General features: G+C 33.5%; 3 protein-coding genes across 4 annotated transcripts; all 3 read left to right on the plus strand.

Moving 5' to 3' along the window:
• The first annotated feature begins 5,007 nt into the window (after positions 1-5,007).
• Positions 5,008-6,388, plus strand: LOC113706391 (cytosolic sulfotransferase 5-like). The gene has a single exon (XM_027228296.2). The coding sequence runs from the start codon at positions 5,203-5,205 to the stop codon at positions 6,178-6,180; it is 978 nt and encodes a 325-aa protein (XP_027084097.2). The 5' UTR covers positions 5,008-5,202; the 3' UTR covers positions 6,181-6,388.
• Positions 6,389-7,569: 1,181 nt separating this feature from the next.
• LOC113705695 (uncharacterized) lies at positions 7,570-11,407 on the plus strand. 2 transcript variants are annotated; one of them, XM_072062174.1, is made up of 3 exons: positions 7,570-7,852; positions 8,312-9,098; positions 10,613-11,407. In XM_072062174.1, the coding sequence occupies exons 2-3, from the start codon at positions 8,752-8,754 to the stop codon at positions 11,088-11,090; spliced, it is 825 nt and encodes a 274-aa protein (XP_071918275.1). In that variant the 5' UTR covers positions 7,570-7,852; positions 8,312-8,751; the 3' UTR covers positions 11,091-11,407. The 2 variants fall into 2 exon arrangements, with proteins under 2 accessions (XP_071918275.1, XP_071918276.1); XM_072062175.1 differs by having other exon boundaries at positions 8,316-9,098.
• Positions 11,408-12,489: 1,082 nt separating this feature from the next.
• On the plus strand, positions 12,490-15,324 carry LOC113703524 (cell division cycle 20.2, cofactor of APC complex). The gene is made up of 5 exons (XM_027224919.2): positions 12,490-12,703; positions 12,865-13,143; positions 13,246-13,515; positions 14,241-14,834; positions 14,946-15,324. The coding sequence occupies exons 1-5, from the start codon at positions 12,614-12,616 to the stop codon at positions 15,084-15,086; spliced, it is 1,374 nt and encodes a 457-aa protein (XP_027080720.2). The 5' UTR covers positions 12,490-12,613; the 3' UTR covers positions 15,087-15,324.
• The last annotated feature ends 200 nt before the right edge of the window (positions 15,325-15,524 follow it).

A 15,524-nucleotide genomic window follows, 5' to 3' on the forward strand; every position in this document is an offset into this window, starting at 1 on the left:
TATGCTTTCTTATTAATATAAATAAGTAAGATTATTTACACTCCATTTTTGTTATTCACACTTCAATAATCATTTTGATCATATAATTTTCATTAATTAGACTATATGATAAAACAAACAGTGGAATTGCAAATAATAAAAAATTGAGTGCAAATAACATTTTATTAAGTAAGAAGTGGCTCCCATGCCTTTCTAATTTTAAAAAAATAGTGGCTCCGCTTATATAAGAATTTGGTTTGAAATTTATTAGTGGGAGGGGAAATAAAAAGAAAATATATTGTAGATATTAATCAGTTTTTTATTTCCATTTTTAAATACTAATAATTGCAACAATTGTAATTAATTTTCAATTTTATATTTTCATTATGATAGGTAAAGTTAAATATATTGGGTCGCAGGGATATGAATTTAGAGGTTAGGTATAGGGGGAGGAGCAAGGGAAGAAAATGGTGAGATGTTGAAAAGTAGCAGGAAAGGTTGAAGAAGAAATATGAGTTACAAGGATGGGCGGAGAAAGGAAAAAAGAAGAAAGGGAATTGTAGGGATATGTAGGCATGGCCACGGTTCCAGAACCAACGGTTCTGGTTCTTCAAAGTGGTAGAACCAGAACCACACCATATAAGATGGTTCTGGTTCTGGTTTTGGTTCTTCAAAGAGGTAGAACCAAAACCGCATAGTTCTGATTTAAGTTCCTTATGGTTTTGGTTCTGGTTCCGGTTCCATATGATTGTATACAATTTTATTTAATTCCTTATCCTTACCAATTTTAATACGAATATAACAATATATTTAAAATTTCAAATAAAATGTAAAAAAATAAATACAAAATAAAGATCATATTTTAATTTATTATTATTCTACAAAGTAAGAAGTAATAAATAGATAATATAAATTTTATGAAAAGTACATTATATTGTCAAATTAAAAATACATTACACTATCAAATGGTTGTTATGTGTTGACTTTCTTGAATTGGACAATCATCAATGTTGAAGATTCTATTTGAAGAAACATTGCAAAAAATAGTTTTTTGCTTGCTTGATTTTGAAGATGAGCTACTACCATCAAAACTTGTCATTTGGTAGCAAATAAGAAAAAAAAATTTGTAAGTAATAATTTAATACTTACAAATTATAATGATAGATATTAGATGAATAGAAAGAATTAAATAATTAATAAAATATATAAAAAGTCCATAAAATTTAAACTTTCTCAAAACCTATTAAACACAACTAATTTTTTTGAATTATCTGACTACTTATATTAATTATTTTTAACGGTTCTGGAACCGGCAGATCTGGTTCTGGTTCTATTTTTTAGAGAATCAGAACCGGAACCTTTATCCAAGGTTCTACCACGGTTCTGGTTCCATGGTTTTGGTTCCGGTTCCGGTTCTGGTTTGGTTCTGATCCGGTTCCCGGTTCCAAATGGAACCATGGCCATGCCTAGGGATATGACAAAGATGACAAAAAAAAAAAAAAAGAGATGGTGGTACCATGATAGAAGATATAAAAGTCGTAGGAGGTATTTGATGACTAGTTGGCGTATAAGAGAAGACGGAAATGATGGTAATTTTTAATAATTTTAAGAACTCTAAAAACACATATTACGGAGAATTTTTTTAAAATATACATTAAAGTTTATGAAAAATGCTAATCTAAATACAGTCAACAATTTTAGGGGCACAAGATAGCAGAAAGATTTTTTTTTCTAAAAATGGAAGAAAATAAATTGGTTATAATTTATTTTTTATAGTATAAGTTTTGATATATGGGTATAATATAATATGTTTTGTCGGATATTGATAAATTGACTTTTTTTTAAAAAAAACTCTTCTCACCTTACCACCCAACCTAACCCTCTCCTTAAATGCTTTAACAATTCTTTTATCATGTAAATCATTATAGATTAAATTTTTTTTCAAGATATTAAGCATACACTTCTTTAAAATTTTTAGTCTATATATATATTTATTATTTTTGTAGCACAATATATAAATATATAAAATATTATTTTGGTTTGAAATTTTGACCCGTGCTATGCTACTAGTACAAATAAATTTAAGAGTCTGAACCCAAGAGATTAAGATAAGTAATACTCGGTGTTGCAGTTACGCCGTCTATTTCCATTCGGAAAAATACATCTGGCTCAATTATGCGGAAGTTTCTAACAAATCACACATTGCAAATTATAGAAACACTGGGTTTGTTTGGACAAGAGTTTATTTAGATGATTTATTTGAGATAATTTGTATAGCACTTTTTGTGATATGATATGTATGAGTTAAAAAGGTGATTGAAATTTGTGAAGTAAATTATTTTATTTGAAATCATCTTAAAAGGGTATATATCTTGAGTAAAAAATTTTCAACAAGATTTTACGAATAAAACACAAATTAAAATTGGACAAGATATACATAGGGGAAAAATGACCAAAATTGCCCTTCACTTCTTGAAATAATCTTTTTAACCCCCACATTAACCTCACGTGTAAATCGTTAATCCCTTCTTTTCATGTTATTGATTTCAATAACTTTCGGGTGAATTATTTTCGTTTTACGAGATTCAAGGAAGGCAATGAGCAAAAGGGTAGTCTATAGGGATGGCAGCCGGTTAACTTCAAAAATCTCTACCAAATCTTAACCCGCATCTATATATATAACTATTTTAATCATAGTGTTTCTCGCTCCTATGTGTTATGCCTAATTGAAAAGAATTAATGGATTATGGTTCATTTGGGTTTATCGATACTAATCCTATTTGGATTATATTTATCGTTTAAAAATTATCTCTAATTTTAAAATAACTTTAAAAAATAGGAAATCTTAACTAATATTATCTTAATGATATCTGCTTTCTATCAAATTATTGCAATGATTATATTATATGTTTAAAAAATATCTTTAATTTTAAAATAGCTTTAAAAAATAAGTAATCTTATCTTAATGATATCGGTTTTCTACCAAATTATTATGTACAAGTATAGTAATACTTTTTTAAATCACAATTATTGAAATCTTACATATTTCATAAATTACTTCCTCTCTCTACTATATCATTGATTAGTATTCAAATTATTCATCATCTTTTCTCTTAATGTTGAATTAACTTAGTGTAACAAAAGAATTAACTGGTACACTGATAGATTTATCAATATTATTTAAAACTGAATATTTATTGATAAAGAAAAATAGATTGCTAGATCTTTTTCTACTTAATTAAATATGAATATATAATTCTAAATTTATGATCATTATAAAAATTTAAATTATATAAAAGAATATTTATAAAAAAAGAATATCTACCAAGTTTTTTAAATGGGGTACATTATTTGATGTATACTATCATATTATAGTAAAAGTATGTAAATAAGTTTTTAAAAATTAGTAAATAATTGAACATTTAATATACGTTAATTTTTTAAAATTAATATGAATGAACATGTAGAACTATTGTAATTTTTATATTTAAATTATTGGTATTTGTATAAATTCACAACAAAAAAATGTTTTTAAAATTAGTAAATAATTGAGCATTTAAAATTTTAGTATTTAAGTAGTTTACCAAATCCTATATGAGGTAATTCTAAAAGTTTTATCTACCCACTATGTCGAATAGTTCAAAACAGAAAAATTAAATTTTATCAAACTAAAATGAATACATACATCATACAAAATTGACACATTACATTGAGGTTTTTATTTCTAAATGAGAGTTCTTAAACTTGCATTGGAAAAACCCGACATTTAATGAAAGATTAAATCAATATTCTTATATCGGGTTAGAGTTATATATTACTAGGTCATAAAATTAAGAAACGTGTTATCGGACTAGTAAATTGGAACCTAAGAAGACATACACACAACGATATATATCTATATATATGTAGACACACGTACATACATACATATTCATACAGATATATACACACACATATGAGGTGCTGGGTATTGGACATTGAGTTTTTAAGTATCTCTTATCAAACCCTATTAGGTTACTTGTTGGTAACTCTTTGTCAATATCAAAGCATGATGAATAATCCATCGATTGTCTAATCAAATTAACCATCTAATACCCACGGATGTCGGACTTCAACCTATGCATTGCCATCCCTAAAGAAAGCATTCCACTCCTTTTAGTTTATTTTATCCTTTTTTTTCGTGAAAGGAATGCATCGCAGTTTAGAACTTTAGATGGCCTAATTTTTGATGGATTCCTAAAATTTTCTGTTATCATGTATTACTTGTTTCATTTTTGAAGTGCAATGAATTATCGTTTGTATGCTTGTAGCTATTAGTACGTTTGCACGAATTTTTGTTTGAATTTCTTATCTTTAAACATTACATCCTGTTTTGTACTTTGTTTTATTTCTTTGTGTTTTCCCTTTTGTGATTAGCTTGATCTGTAAAGCTTAAGAAGCTTGTGCTGCCATACCAGTACACCTTTTTTGTAGGATAAATAAGAAAAAATTTATACTTTTCTCCTTGTTAAATTAAGTGATGTTAAAATACAAAAAGTGATCAAGTCAAGAAATCAATGAAGGGACTGTACATGCTTCCATACAACTGTGATATATATAGTTAAAGAGAGGAATCAAGTAGATTTGGTTTAGCATTCTTACTGAATACTTCCGTATTAGTATTAATTAATATCAATTATCAAGAAATAGAAGAAGCTTGGGTTCAAATCCCCCATTCTCTCTCCCCTGGCTTCTTAACTCCCATTTGCTTGAAAAATAAAAAAGAAAGAATTGGGAATAGTCCTATACAGTGTATAAAAGTCCCAAAGGGACATGAGAGAAGCGATCCAAAAGATTTTCAACAACCGCATATTCGGTTTTTTCTGCAAAAGATTCTCAATAGCTGGAGTCAACTAGGCCATGAGCTGAGGCAGAAGGCACAGACCTGCTCTCAGATTTGTACATCTGAGTGCTTGTTTTATTACTTGTCCATTTTTTATTGTCGAGTTGTTTATTAAAGTGAGTTTTCTTGAAGTCAGTAGGAGACAGCCCTGTTTTTGTGCATTACAGCTAATATTGCAACGTGCTTCGCATGTGGTAATATAGATGTAGTTACCAATATAGATGTTGAAAGAGCAGCATTCATGGTTCACTAGTCCGTGAAGCTAAATAATAGTCGACAAAAGCACCGACGGACATGAGACTTGGAGCAAGTAGATTCGTTAAAATTCTAAGAGCGCCGATATGTCCACAACTGCATCCTTAGTTCCTTGCTCAAAAGATCAAAATCAAGAGGAACTAATGCAAGAATACTGCAAGAACCTGTTGTCAACCCTCCCCAAAGAGAGATGGTTTGGTTCTTCTTATCTGTACAAGTACAATGGCTTTTGGCTCAGTACTAAATTGTTGCCGGGGCTCATTGCATGCCAAAACAACTTCCAAGCTCAAGACACTGATGTCCTACTAGTTAGCACTCCCAAATCAGGCACCACATGGCTGAAGGCCCTTACGTTCACCTTAGCCAACCGAAAGATTTATCCAATCAACCAAAACCATCCTTTGCTCAAGCAAAATCCTCACTCTCTGATGCCATTCATGGAATTTTTTTTCTCACCAGAAAAAATGAACCCTGACTTATCTTGTCCATTGGGAAGACCATATTCGAGTCACTGTCCACTTGCCCTACTACCCGAGTCGGTGCTGAAATCAGGTTGCAAGATTGTCTACCTATGCAGAAATATTAAGGATACTTTCGTCTCATATTGGCATTTCTCTAAGAAGTTAGGGGCTGAAGCTTCACTCGAAGAGTTTTTCGACATGTTTTGTGAGGGAGTGAGCCTTTCTGGACCAGTTTGGGATCATGTTTTAAGCTACTGGAGAGAAAGCTTGGAGAAGCCTGAAAAGGTCCTGTTTTTGAAGTATGAAGCCCTGCAGGAAAAGCCAAGTTTTCATCTGAAACTTTTAGCTGAGTTCATGGGGTGTCCGATTTCACCCGAGGAAGAGACATGTGGTTTTGTTGATGAGGTTTTGGGGCTTTGTAGCTTTGATAACTTGAGCAATTTGGAGGTGAACAAGAGCGGGACCTCCTGGACTGTTAGAAATGAAACGTTTTTTCGGAAAGGAAACGTTGGAGATTGGAAAAATTATTTGACAAGTGAGATGGAAGAACGCATTGATCATATCACTGCCCAAAAGTTCTTCGGATCTGGATTGAGTCTATAGGATTGTGTAAAAGATTCAAAAACCCATTCGTTTGGATCTGGATTGAGTCTCTAGGTATTGGTATTCCTTAATCCAAGCATGGTTGTGTTGTTCCAAATTTACATGTGTGTGTTGTTGTTATCACATGTCTTGTACTGTAAATTACAAATATCATCAAAAATTAATACTTGTTATTGATAGTAAAAAGTACTAGCGTTCTATTGAGTAATTCTTCATCCTCCTCAAAACCAGTGTATTTGTTGTTGAATTCAAGCTAAAAACAAGCTTTGAGGTAAATTGAGTCTTCATCCATCTCAAAGCTGCAATTCAGAAAGTTTGCTTACTTTGATCCTCAAATAAATAAATGATTTCTAAACTTTCTGTCCCCCAATTATGAGAAAGGTACTTTTGATTTGTTGGCCTACTAAAAATCTAACGGTACCATAGTTTGTGTATCTTGTTGACGGCCATTGTCACGCTGAAAATAAGATTTGGGGCTGTATTTCTAGCTCTAAGTTAGTCGAGATAAGTGTTAAATTTGTATATTTTTAGTGTGTTTTATTGATTAATTTTTAGTGTGTTTTAGTTATTTTAAGAGCTAAGTAATTTAGGTTTCTAGTTATGAAAAACCTGAAGGGAGGTTTCTGAAATTATCCCTTTTGTATGTGCATATCAACGGAACAAGTACATATACTAGCACATCTAAAGTGAGTACTAAACACTCAAACACGGGCACACATACACACACATTCTCATTTGGTCAAAAGTAGGGGATGCAATTCATTCGAATGACTCTACTCGAACTCGATTCAAGTTTAAAAATTTTTGCTCGAGATTGAATCTAATCGAGTTTAAGAAATATAAATTTATATTTTATATAATTTTAAACAAGAAATAAATTAAATATTTTATACAAATATATATACATATGAAAATCAATTGCAATCGTCGAGTTTTCGAGTTTTACATATTAGGCTCGGAGTTCGTTAGGTATTTTGAACTGCTCGAATTCGATCATCGCAATTTGAACTTGAGCTTTGAATGAACTTGCTGCTAAGCTACTCGATTCAGGTGGACTTGTTTGCATGTTTATCTGTTACAAGTTTTTTAAAAACTTTAGTTACAGTAATCTCAAAAAAAATTTTAAAATTTTTAAACTATACATTTCAAAATATTCAAAAAAAATACACTTCAAAAATTTTTTAAAAAACTTTTACAGTAAGTTACAATAAAATTCTAGACAAACATCCAAAAAACTATCTTGCAAACGGGCCTCAATGCTGTCAAAAACTTCACATACAAACACGTATAAACACACCCAGTTCCACGTGCACGTGAAAGAGCACGTGTGAGACGGACACACAAAGATCCAATCATGCTTTTATAGTTGCCATCATTTTTTTTTCCAGTTTTTATTCTGCCATTTTTTCACCTTTTTTTCCATTTTCGATCCCTATCATCATCATCAATCTTTTCGCCGACTTCCACTTCTTTTTCATCAAAACTCCTATCCCATACAAAAAACAAAATTAAAAAAAAAAATTTACCCTTCGGACCTTCTTTGGCAAAAGGCTCTGGTGGCCCTCCAAAAAAGCCTACTTTTTTCGCTTGCTTTTTCGGACTTGGATTTTGTATGATCATCCAACCATCACCACATCCATGACATGCAAATAGTCAATATCATATTATTACTGTAAGTAAATCGTCCCCGTTCTCTTTATTTCTACGGTTACATGTAAAAATGGCCTAAAAGAATATTTAAACCCGAAAAAAAGCGCCTTTTTGTCCATTTTTTTTGGGTCTGTTAGTCTATACTTAGTTTGATGGGTTTTTGGTGTTTTTATGATTTGTTTCAAATTTTGATGAAGGAAATGGATCTGGGCTGTGTTTATTTCTTAATCTTGACCACTTTTTTAATGGTGGGTGGAGGTTGTTTTCTCGTTCTTTAGCATCCACTAGTGACTGTATTGGTAGTATCGAGACTTTTGACTTTTAGAGCGGCACTAGAAGAAGTTTGATAACAACCCATTATTGACTATTTGTTGTAGATTCTCAAATATGCAAATAAAAAAAAATCTGCTATATTTGAGCCCTGCAATTCTTTTCAAGAAGTACTTAATGGAAGTAATGAAACTCTTGTTTGTTGGAATAGGAAGTTGGTTGTTTCCAAGAAGGAAAGAGATAAGTGAAGTATAGCATCAAGAAGAATCTTTTGCAGTTTATTTTGTCTGTCTTTGAGAATAGAAGATATGGGGAAGACCCGTTTGGGTTGTTATTAGCTGTCTCTGATTCTGCGGGAATAATTGGAAAGTAGTACGATTCTTATAGAAAAAGAAGGGAGAGGACAGGGGTGATCAGAAAGAGATTGATTCTGGTTTGGAAAGATTATGCTGAAGATATTGAAACCTTCATAAACATGGGGTCAATTTTGGAAGTTAATTTCGGTTACGAAATAGAGCAGATACAGCATCGTTCTTGCTTTTGAGAACTTGCAGTCTTTTCCCAGGAGTGAGAATAGTTATTAGAAAAGGGTAATCTTCTTTTAAATTTAAAAGGAAAAGACCGTTAATCATTTGGTTGTGTTTTTGGAAGATGGGATCATTTCCTGGTCATGTTCTTCCAGGAACGTTATTTCTTCTTGTTGGAATATGGCATACATGGTGTTCTATAGAACGATACGTATCGAATCCGAAATCTTTTCGTGTCAGGGTATGGAATCCTATTCCCGGTTTTGATGGGAAGCTCAAGTATTTGGAGCTGTATGTTATAACAATTGGATCTTTTATTGATATGTGTATAGAGCTGCTTTATTCTACCCATCTTAAGTGGTTTGTCAATGGAATGCTGAATCCCGGACACATGAATAATTTTGAGCATGGTGGAATGCTTCTCATGTTTTTCATCTTCGGCTTGATCGCATTGCTTTCTGAGAAGACAAGGTAAGTCATTCTTTGCAGCATTCTCCGCCTTTAGTCACAGATTTTTTATCAGTGTGTGTTTCATGTTTTAGTATTTACATTTGTCGGCATCTTTTCTTTTTGTTGCTGGGTGCCTGGATCAAATTCACTCTTGGTCTGCCATGGTGAATTATTGACTTTTCATCAGCCAATTTAAGGAGAACTTAGGATTTGAATTTTTGTAATATGTTATTTTTTCTTCTGAGAGATGAGGAATTTGTAAAAGACATTGAATAGGATAACTTTTTTGGGGGCTGATAAGTAGGGGAAAGTAAACTTTCCAGAATGATATGCTTTGTGTGGTGAACAAGAGGAAGCATGCTGAAGGAGATGAAACTGAATAGCTTATAGCCTGACCCATGTTTGCTTTTGCATGTGCTCTCTTCCACACTCGTGTGGATGGTAATTGCTGCTTTATTTTTTGAAGTTTGCTGATTAATAATTTTAGTTTTCTGGAGGCTAACTTGTGATTATTGTTTAAAATACTCACATTGCCAGTCTTACAAATGATTAACACACACTTAATTAGAATAGAAGTTACAATATACTATTTTAAAAGGACACTGCTATTGTTTAACATAACCCATCTGGTTGAAATCATCTTGTACACAGAAAAGGATCTTTTACTCATCCAGAAGGCTAAGGATGATGGGTTTGTAATTTTGGACTTTGTTTCTATATAATTGTAAAATAGAAAAGATGTTCAACCTATTACGACAATTCATATTCTTTTGGGGCCATATGGCATTTCAGGCATTGGGTTACTTATTAGTGACATGGGTGTTCTCTGTGGTTGTATCTTGGAAGTTGTGAAGGAGATGTGCTTGAAGTAAAAAGTTTTCGGAGCTAATCAGTGGAACATACCTTGTGTTAAGGGTGTCCCTTTTGTTCTTATTGATTTTTCTTGGAAAGCAAATCATTTCTCTGATAGGTTCATATATTTAAAGAAGCCATACAAAGCGTGTTCTGATAACTTCTTGGGGCTTTAATTTGCTAAAGCACATCTAAGTTGTATGCATATCTTCACTTATAGAGTGTATGTATGCACAATGTGTCTTTTATCTGTTTTCCTTTATGGGCAACAAGATATTCAAATTGAGAATACTTCAAAGAGTTGACTGAACTCTTTGCTACTCTATTCTCCATTATAAAGTAACATGAAATTTTGTTTTCCAGTTTGTAACCTTGAATGCCTACTCGAGAATGTAGACCAAGTATTGCTCTGGCTCTCTCTCTGTGTCTGTTTTTGATGATTGTTACACATGTTTCCGTTATTCTCAACGTAATCCCTGTTGGTACTAAATCCCACTTGTATGTAAAGAAGGTCCATTTATATTTGCAATATGGTCTTTGTGGCCAAGAATTTGACAAACCAAGTATCCTCTCCTACAACCTAATGCTTGTCTTTAAGATGTTGAGATCTCTTTTCTTGTTTCTGTCTTTTTTTTTTTCGTTTTTTCATGTTGAAATAGCTAATATGTTGTCTATTCCTTCAGCTATCTTCCCTTGCCAGATGGAGCTTTGTGCTTGATTGCTTCCACTGCATTTTGTGCCGAGTACTTCTTGTTCTACTTTCATTCAACTACCCATCAGGGCCTTGAGGGGTATTACCACCTCATACTCGTTATCCTCATAGGCCTCTGCATTTTCTCTACGGTTGCCGGAGCCCTAACGCCAACTAGCTTCCCTGTGGATTTGTTTAATGGCATTGTCATAACTCTTCAAGGCCTCTGGTTCTACCAAACGGCGTTCACTTTGTATGGTCCGATGATGCCAAACGGCTGCTGGCTCAAGGCAGACCAAATAGCATGCCGTTCAAAGGAGAGTGAGATCCGGGGCGAGCTGCTTGCTAATTTCCAGCTATTTTCTCAAGTTCTTGGAGTTCTGGTTGCTACCATAGGAGCTTACTGTTTTGCACATTCAGTAAATAGTCACACTGATCTTAGGAGTACACAAACACCTGAGGATGGATAAGATGGCATTCAAACTGTAAATCAATTTTGGATTCTACTCCATTTTTGCGGGCTCTGTTACAAAGGAGGCATATAGAGATGTGTATGTGTGTGTGTGTGTGTGTCTATATATATATATATATATATATATATATATATATATATATACACCCTTAACTGTCCTGATCTTTAGAGCTAGGTGTCTGTAGGTACAAATAGAATTAGTCTAGACTTTCATGAATTACAAGAATGTGTTAAAAGGTTGAAGCAATTTGTTATCTGCGATTTGAACATCCTTATCATATGTGTGAAAGAAATACTGTGACATTTCTTTTCCCATAGCCTTTTTAAGTCGATCATTTTTCTTATTTCAGTCAGTCAGGGGACAAATAAGGTTCATAAAGCTTTGGCTACTAATTTTTATTGAAAGTGAAATCCTGTTCTCTTTTCATAATTAAGATTTATAGATGCGTCAAAGGGGTTTTTCAAAGCCTTTTTCTGTTTTGTTAGGATGAAAAACAAATAAGTACATGAAAAACAAAACCCTGTGAAGGTATTTGCATTTAGGACCTCAATTTTTGAAAGCATGTGTAAGCGTTTTCTGTGTTTTAGGATGACAAGCAAATAAGAAGACGAAAACAAAACCCCATTGAAACTGTGAAAAGGGAAAAAAAAATTCAAAACTCATATTTTAGCATGAAAAGAGAAAACCAAAAGTGTTTGAGTATTTTTTGGTAGTCTTTTATAGAAACAAGAGTATTTTTAGATTCTTTTTTAAAAATTTAATGTAGAAACTTGATTAATGTATGCGTTCTAAGATAAAAAGGCAATAGGAAAAAACATGTTTGAGATTTTAAAAAAAAATATATATTTCTACCAAATAGGTAGATATCATTATATTGATACTCTTAAAAGAGTCTATAGCATTCCATTCTCTCTTTAAAAGCAAAAGAATTGAAGTTGTTAATAATTATTTGTCAACAAATATGTAATAAAAATGGAAAATGAGAAACAGAAGCCCTTTTCCACGTCCCAAAATCCGTGATAACATGCATTTTAATCTTATTCATTGCTAAATGAGCTCATGTAGCATTGTATGGGAAATTGAAAAAGGTTCAACTTGTATTTCAAAAACATTCTTCACTAATTCTTTAATTGGGGTCAATTGTTAAATGTTTCAAAAATATGTAATTAAATCGAGAATGCTAACAAAAAATTATTAATACGTGTAAACTTTGGTATTTATATTGTATAGTGTGTAAAAAAAAACTTTTTTTGAAAAAACAAAAAATCCCTTGGCTGTTCATCCCCAAAGGGTCAATATGGTAATTTCACATGACTTTCTCGTTCCACCGCAAACCGAAACCAAAGCTATAAATGTAGCCGTTACACTCACTTTCCATAACCTACTCTACTAACAACGCTCTTTCCTTTTCTCTCTTTCAGTCTTTCTCATTCTCCTTCGAGTGAATCAAGAATTGGAAAATTTTCATACGTTAATTTTGATCGTTAGCATCTGTTGTCCCTCGATGTGAGAATTCGACTATGGATGCAGAGAAAAAGGACGATCATTTAAGATTTCGTACTACAAAGAATGAAGCAATTCAGCGCAAAAGAAGCCGTTGTGATGAAAACGTAAGCCAATTGACTCTTCATTCTTTGACCCTTGAGTGGCTTATTACTGAATTACAAGAAATTCTTGGAGATTTGAACTTTTGGGTTTTTTTCTGTATATGGTTTTGATCAGTAGGATTCAGGAGGGTTTTGATTTTTTTCTTGTTTTCTTGAAATTGCAGTTGGATAGATTCATTCCTAATCGCTCTGTTATGGACTTTGATTTTGCGCATTATATGCTGAATGGAGGAAAGGTTACGAGGGAAACTGATAGTAGTACAAATTCGCCATGTTGTTCTCCATCAAAAGAAGCTTATAGGAAGCATCTTGCAGATATCTTTAACATGAACAGGACAAGGATTCTTGCTTTCGGCAATAAGCCCCCATCTTCTGTGGAGAAAAGCTTTGAAGAACCAGCTTTTTTACCCAAAAAACCAGTCAAGAGGAGGAGGATCCCTCAGGTGAGTTTTTTTTTTAATGGTGGATTTGGTATGTTGGTTATTGAAAACTTTGTCTAATTTGTAATGGGCTGTTTTTGTTTTTTGTGTTTGATTATGATGCAGGTAGCAGAAAGGACCTTGGATGCTCCTGATATTACTGATGATTATTATCTGAATTTGTTGGATTGGAGCACCAGCAACGTGATTGCTGTCGGTCTTGGGAATTCTATCTATTTATGGTCTGTAGATACTGGATCTGCTATTCATCTTGTGGAGAATGAGGAAGACTTGGGACCAGTGACCAGTGTTAGCTGGGCACCAGATGGGAAGCATCTTGCTGTTGGCTTGAACAATTCACAGATTCAAATATGGGACTCTGAGTCTTCCCGCTTGGTAAGTCTCTTTTCTGCGGCAATTTTACTGCAATCTTTAAGTTTCTGTTTTTGGGTGAACTGCTTGGCAAAGTGTTAGACTTAAGTTGTTTTTTTCTTTTTGCAGAAGTATGTCCGTGATTAGATTTTAGACTGAATATAAATTTTTAACCCATTGGCCGTAAGTATATTCAAGGTTTAATCTTTTGATTGATGGTTTGACCTGGACTAAGCAGTTGTATTCCTGTCACATAAAAGCTGTACAAGTCAGAAGCCCAAATACTATGTTTTTGTACAATTTCCGTACTTTTTTCCTTTTTCTTGATTCAACCATTAGTGTGTAAACTTCACATAGTACTATATGAGGGTCTATGTAGGCTCATATATGATGTGCATGCAGCTTTATAGATTCGAGTTTTTGTGTGTGCTTTGTGTGGACGGATTTTGCTTTAGTTTCTTTGTCCTGGATTTACTTTGCATTCCCTATGAAAAAAGGAAAACAAAGAAGTAACACCATCTATACGATTCTATGGAAGCATTTTGTGGCAGTGCTAGTTAATTTTACCGCCGAACTAGGTAGTCATGCTTCTAAATATGGAAAGCAAAATCATCAGAATGCGAAGTTCTTTTTCGGTCCTTGAGTCAAATTTTTTTTGCATTAAGCATCCTTTGTTGAATTGTTAGGCTCAATCTTTCTTCATATTTGGTTCCTCATGTGTATTCTTCTGTGTTTCCTCTTGGGTACAGGTGAGGATATTGCGAGAAGGACACAGAGCAAGGGTTTGTTCACTCGATTGGAATAATTATGTTTTGACAACAGGAGGCATGGACAGTATGATCATAAACAATGATGTCAGAATTAGATCCCATATTATTGGGACTTACAGGGGGCATACTCAAGAGGTTTGTGGGTTGAAATGGTCTTCTTCAGGACAGCAATTAGCAAGTGGGGGGAATGATAATTTGCTCCATATATGGAGCATATCAATGGCTTCTCCTTCTTCATCTTCTGGTTCTCGAAATCCATGGATCCACCGCTTTGAAGACCATACAGCTGCAGTAAAGGCCCTTGCCTGGTGTCCGTTTCAAAGTAACCTGCTAGCATCTGGTGGCGGCATGGGCGATCACTCCATAAAGTTCTGGAATTTCAACACTGGAGCATGCTTGAACTCAGTGAATGCAGGTTCACAGGTCACTTGTTTGCTTTGGAACAGACATGAACGCGAGATTTTGAGCTCTCATGGGATGAATGATAACCAACTCACTCTGTGGAAGTATCCTTCCATGACTAGGATTGCTGAGCTTCAGGGTCATACATCTAGAGTGCTCTCTATGGCTCAGGTATTCATGGTTATCTGTACTTAGTAATGTTTTCCGCACAAAATTAAATTGCATTGTCCTTTTTTTCTGTCTATGCATCTTACTGATCATTGTTTGTTTCACATGATTCAGAGTCCAGATGGATACACTGTTGCAAGTGCAGCTGCAGATGAAACACTACGATTCTGGAATGTATTTGGATCTCCCGAAGTGGCTAAGCCTAAACGTGAGGCAATAACAGAGCCATTTCCTGACATTGCGCGCATCAGATAGTTCTAGCTGCTATATACGGTGGAATTTGTATAGAACAATTTTGTATAGGCAATTTCCTGTCACCCTGCCTGCACAAGATAAAAGAGCTGCCAAATGTTGTAATATTGGATTTTGAATGGGTAGGGAAAGCTCCATTGAAGCAACAAGGAGAATTGTCTATAATTCTATTCAAGTTATGGGTTCCTTCTTACTCAAAACTTGCTGTGGATGGTTTGCTTTCGGGAAACCATTTGGCTAACACACACACACACACACACACACATGTCTATTCTATCTTTGTACTAAAGCAGTAATATGATACCTCTACTATTAGCCATTATCAGTTCAAATGATTTTGTTACCATATTTATTTTTCTCACCTCTGTATCTTTTGTAAAATTCATATTTTATCAACACTCTTTTTTAACAGTAGTAAATCTGATTAAAGAAGCAAATTTT

This window comes from Coffea arabica, chromosome 8e (assembly GCF_036785885.1).
Source record: "Coffea arabica cultivar ET-39 chromosome 8e, Coffea Arabica ET-39 HiFi, whole genome shotgun sequence".
Lineage (NCBI taxonomy): Eukaryota > Viridiplantae > Streptophyta > Magnoliopsida > Gentianales > Rubiaceae > Coffea > Coffea arabica.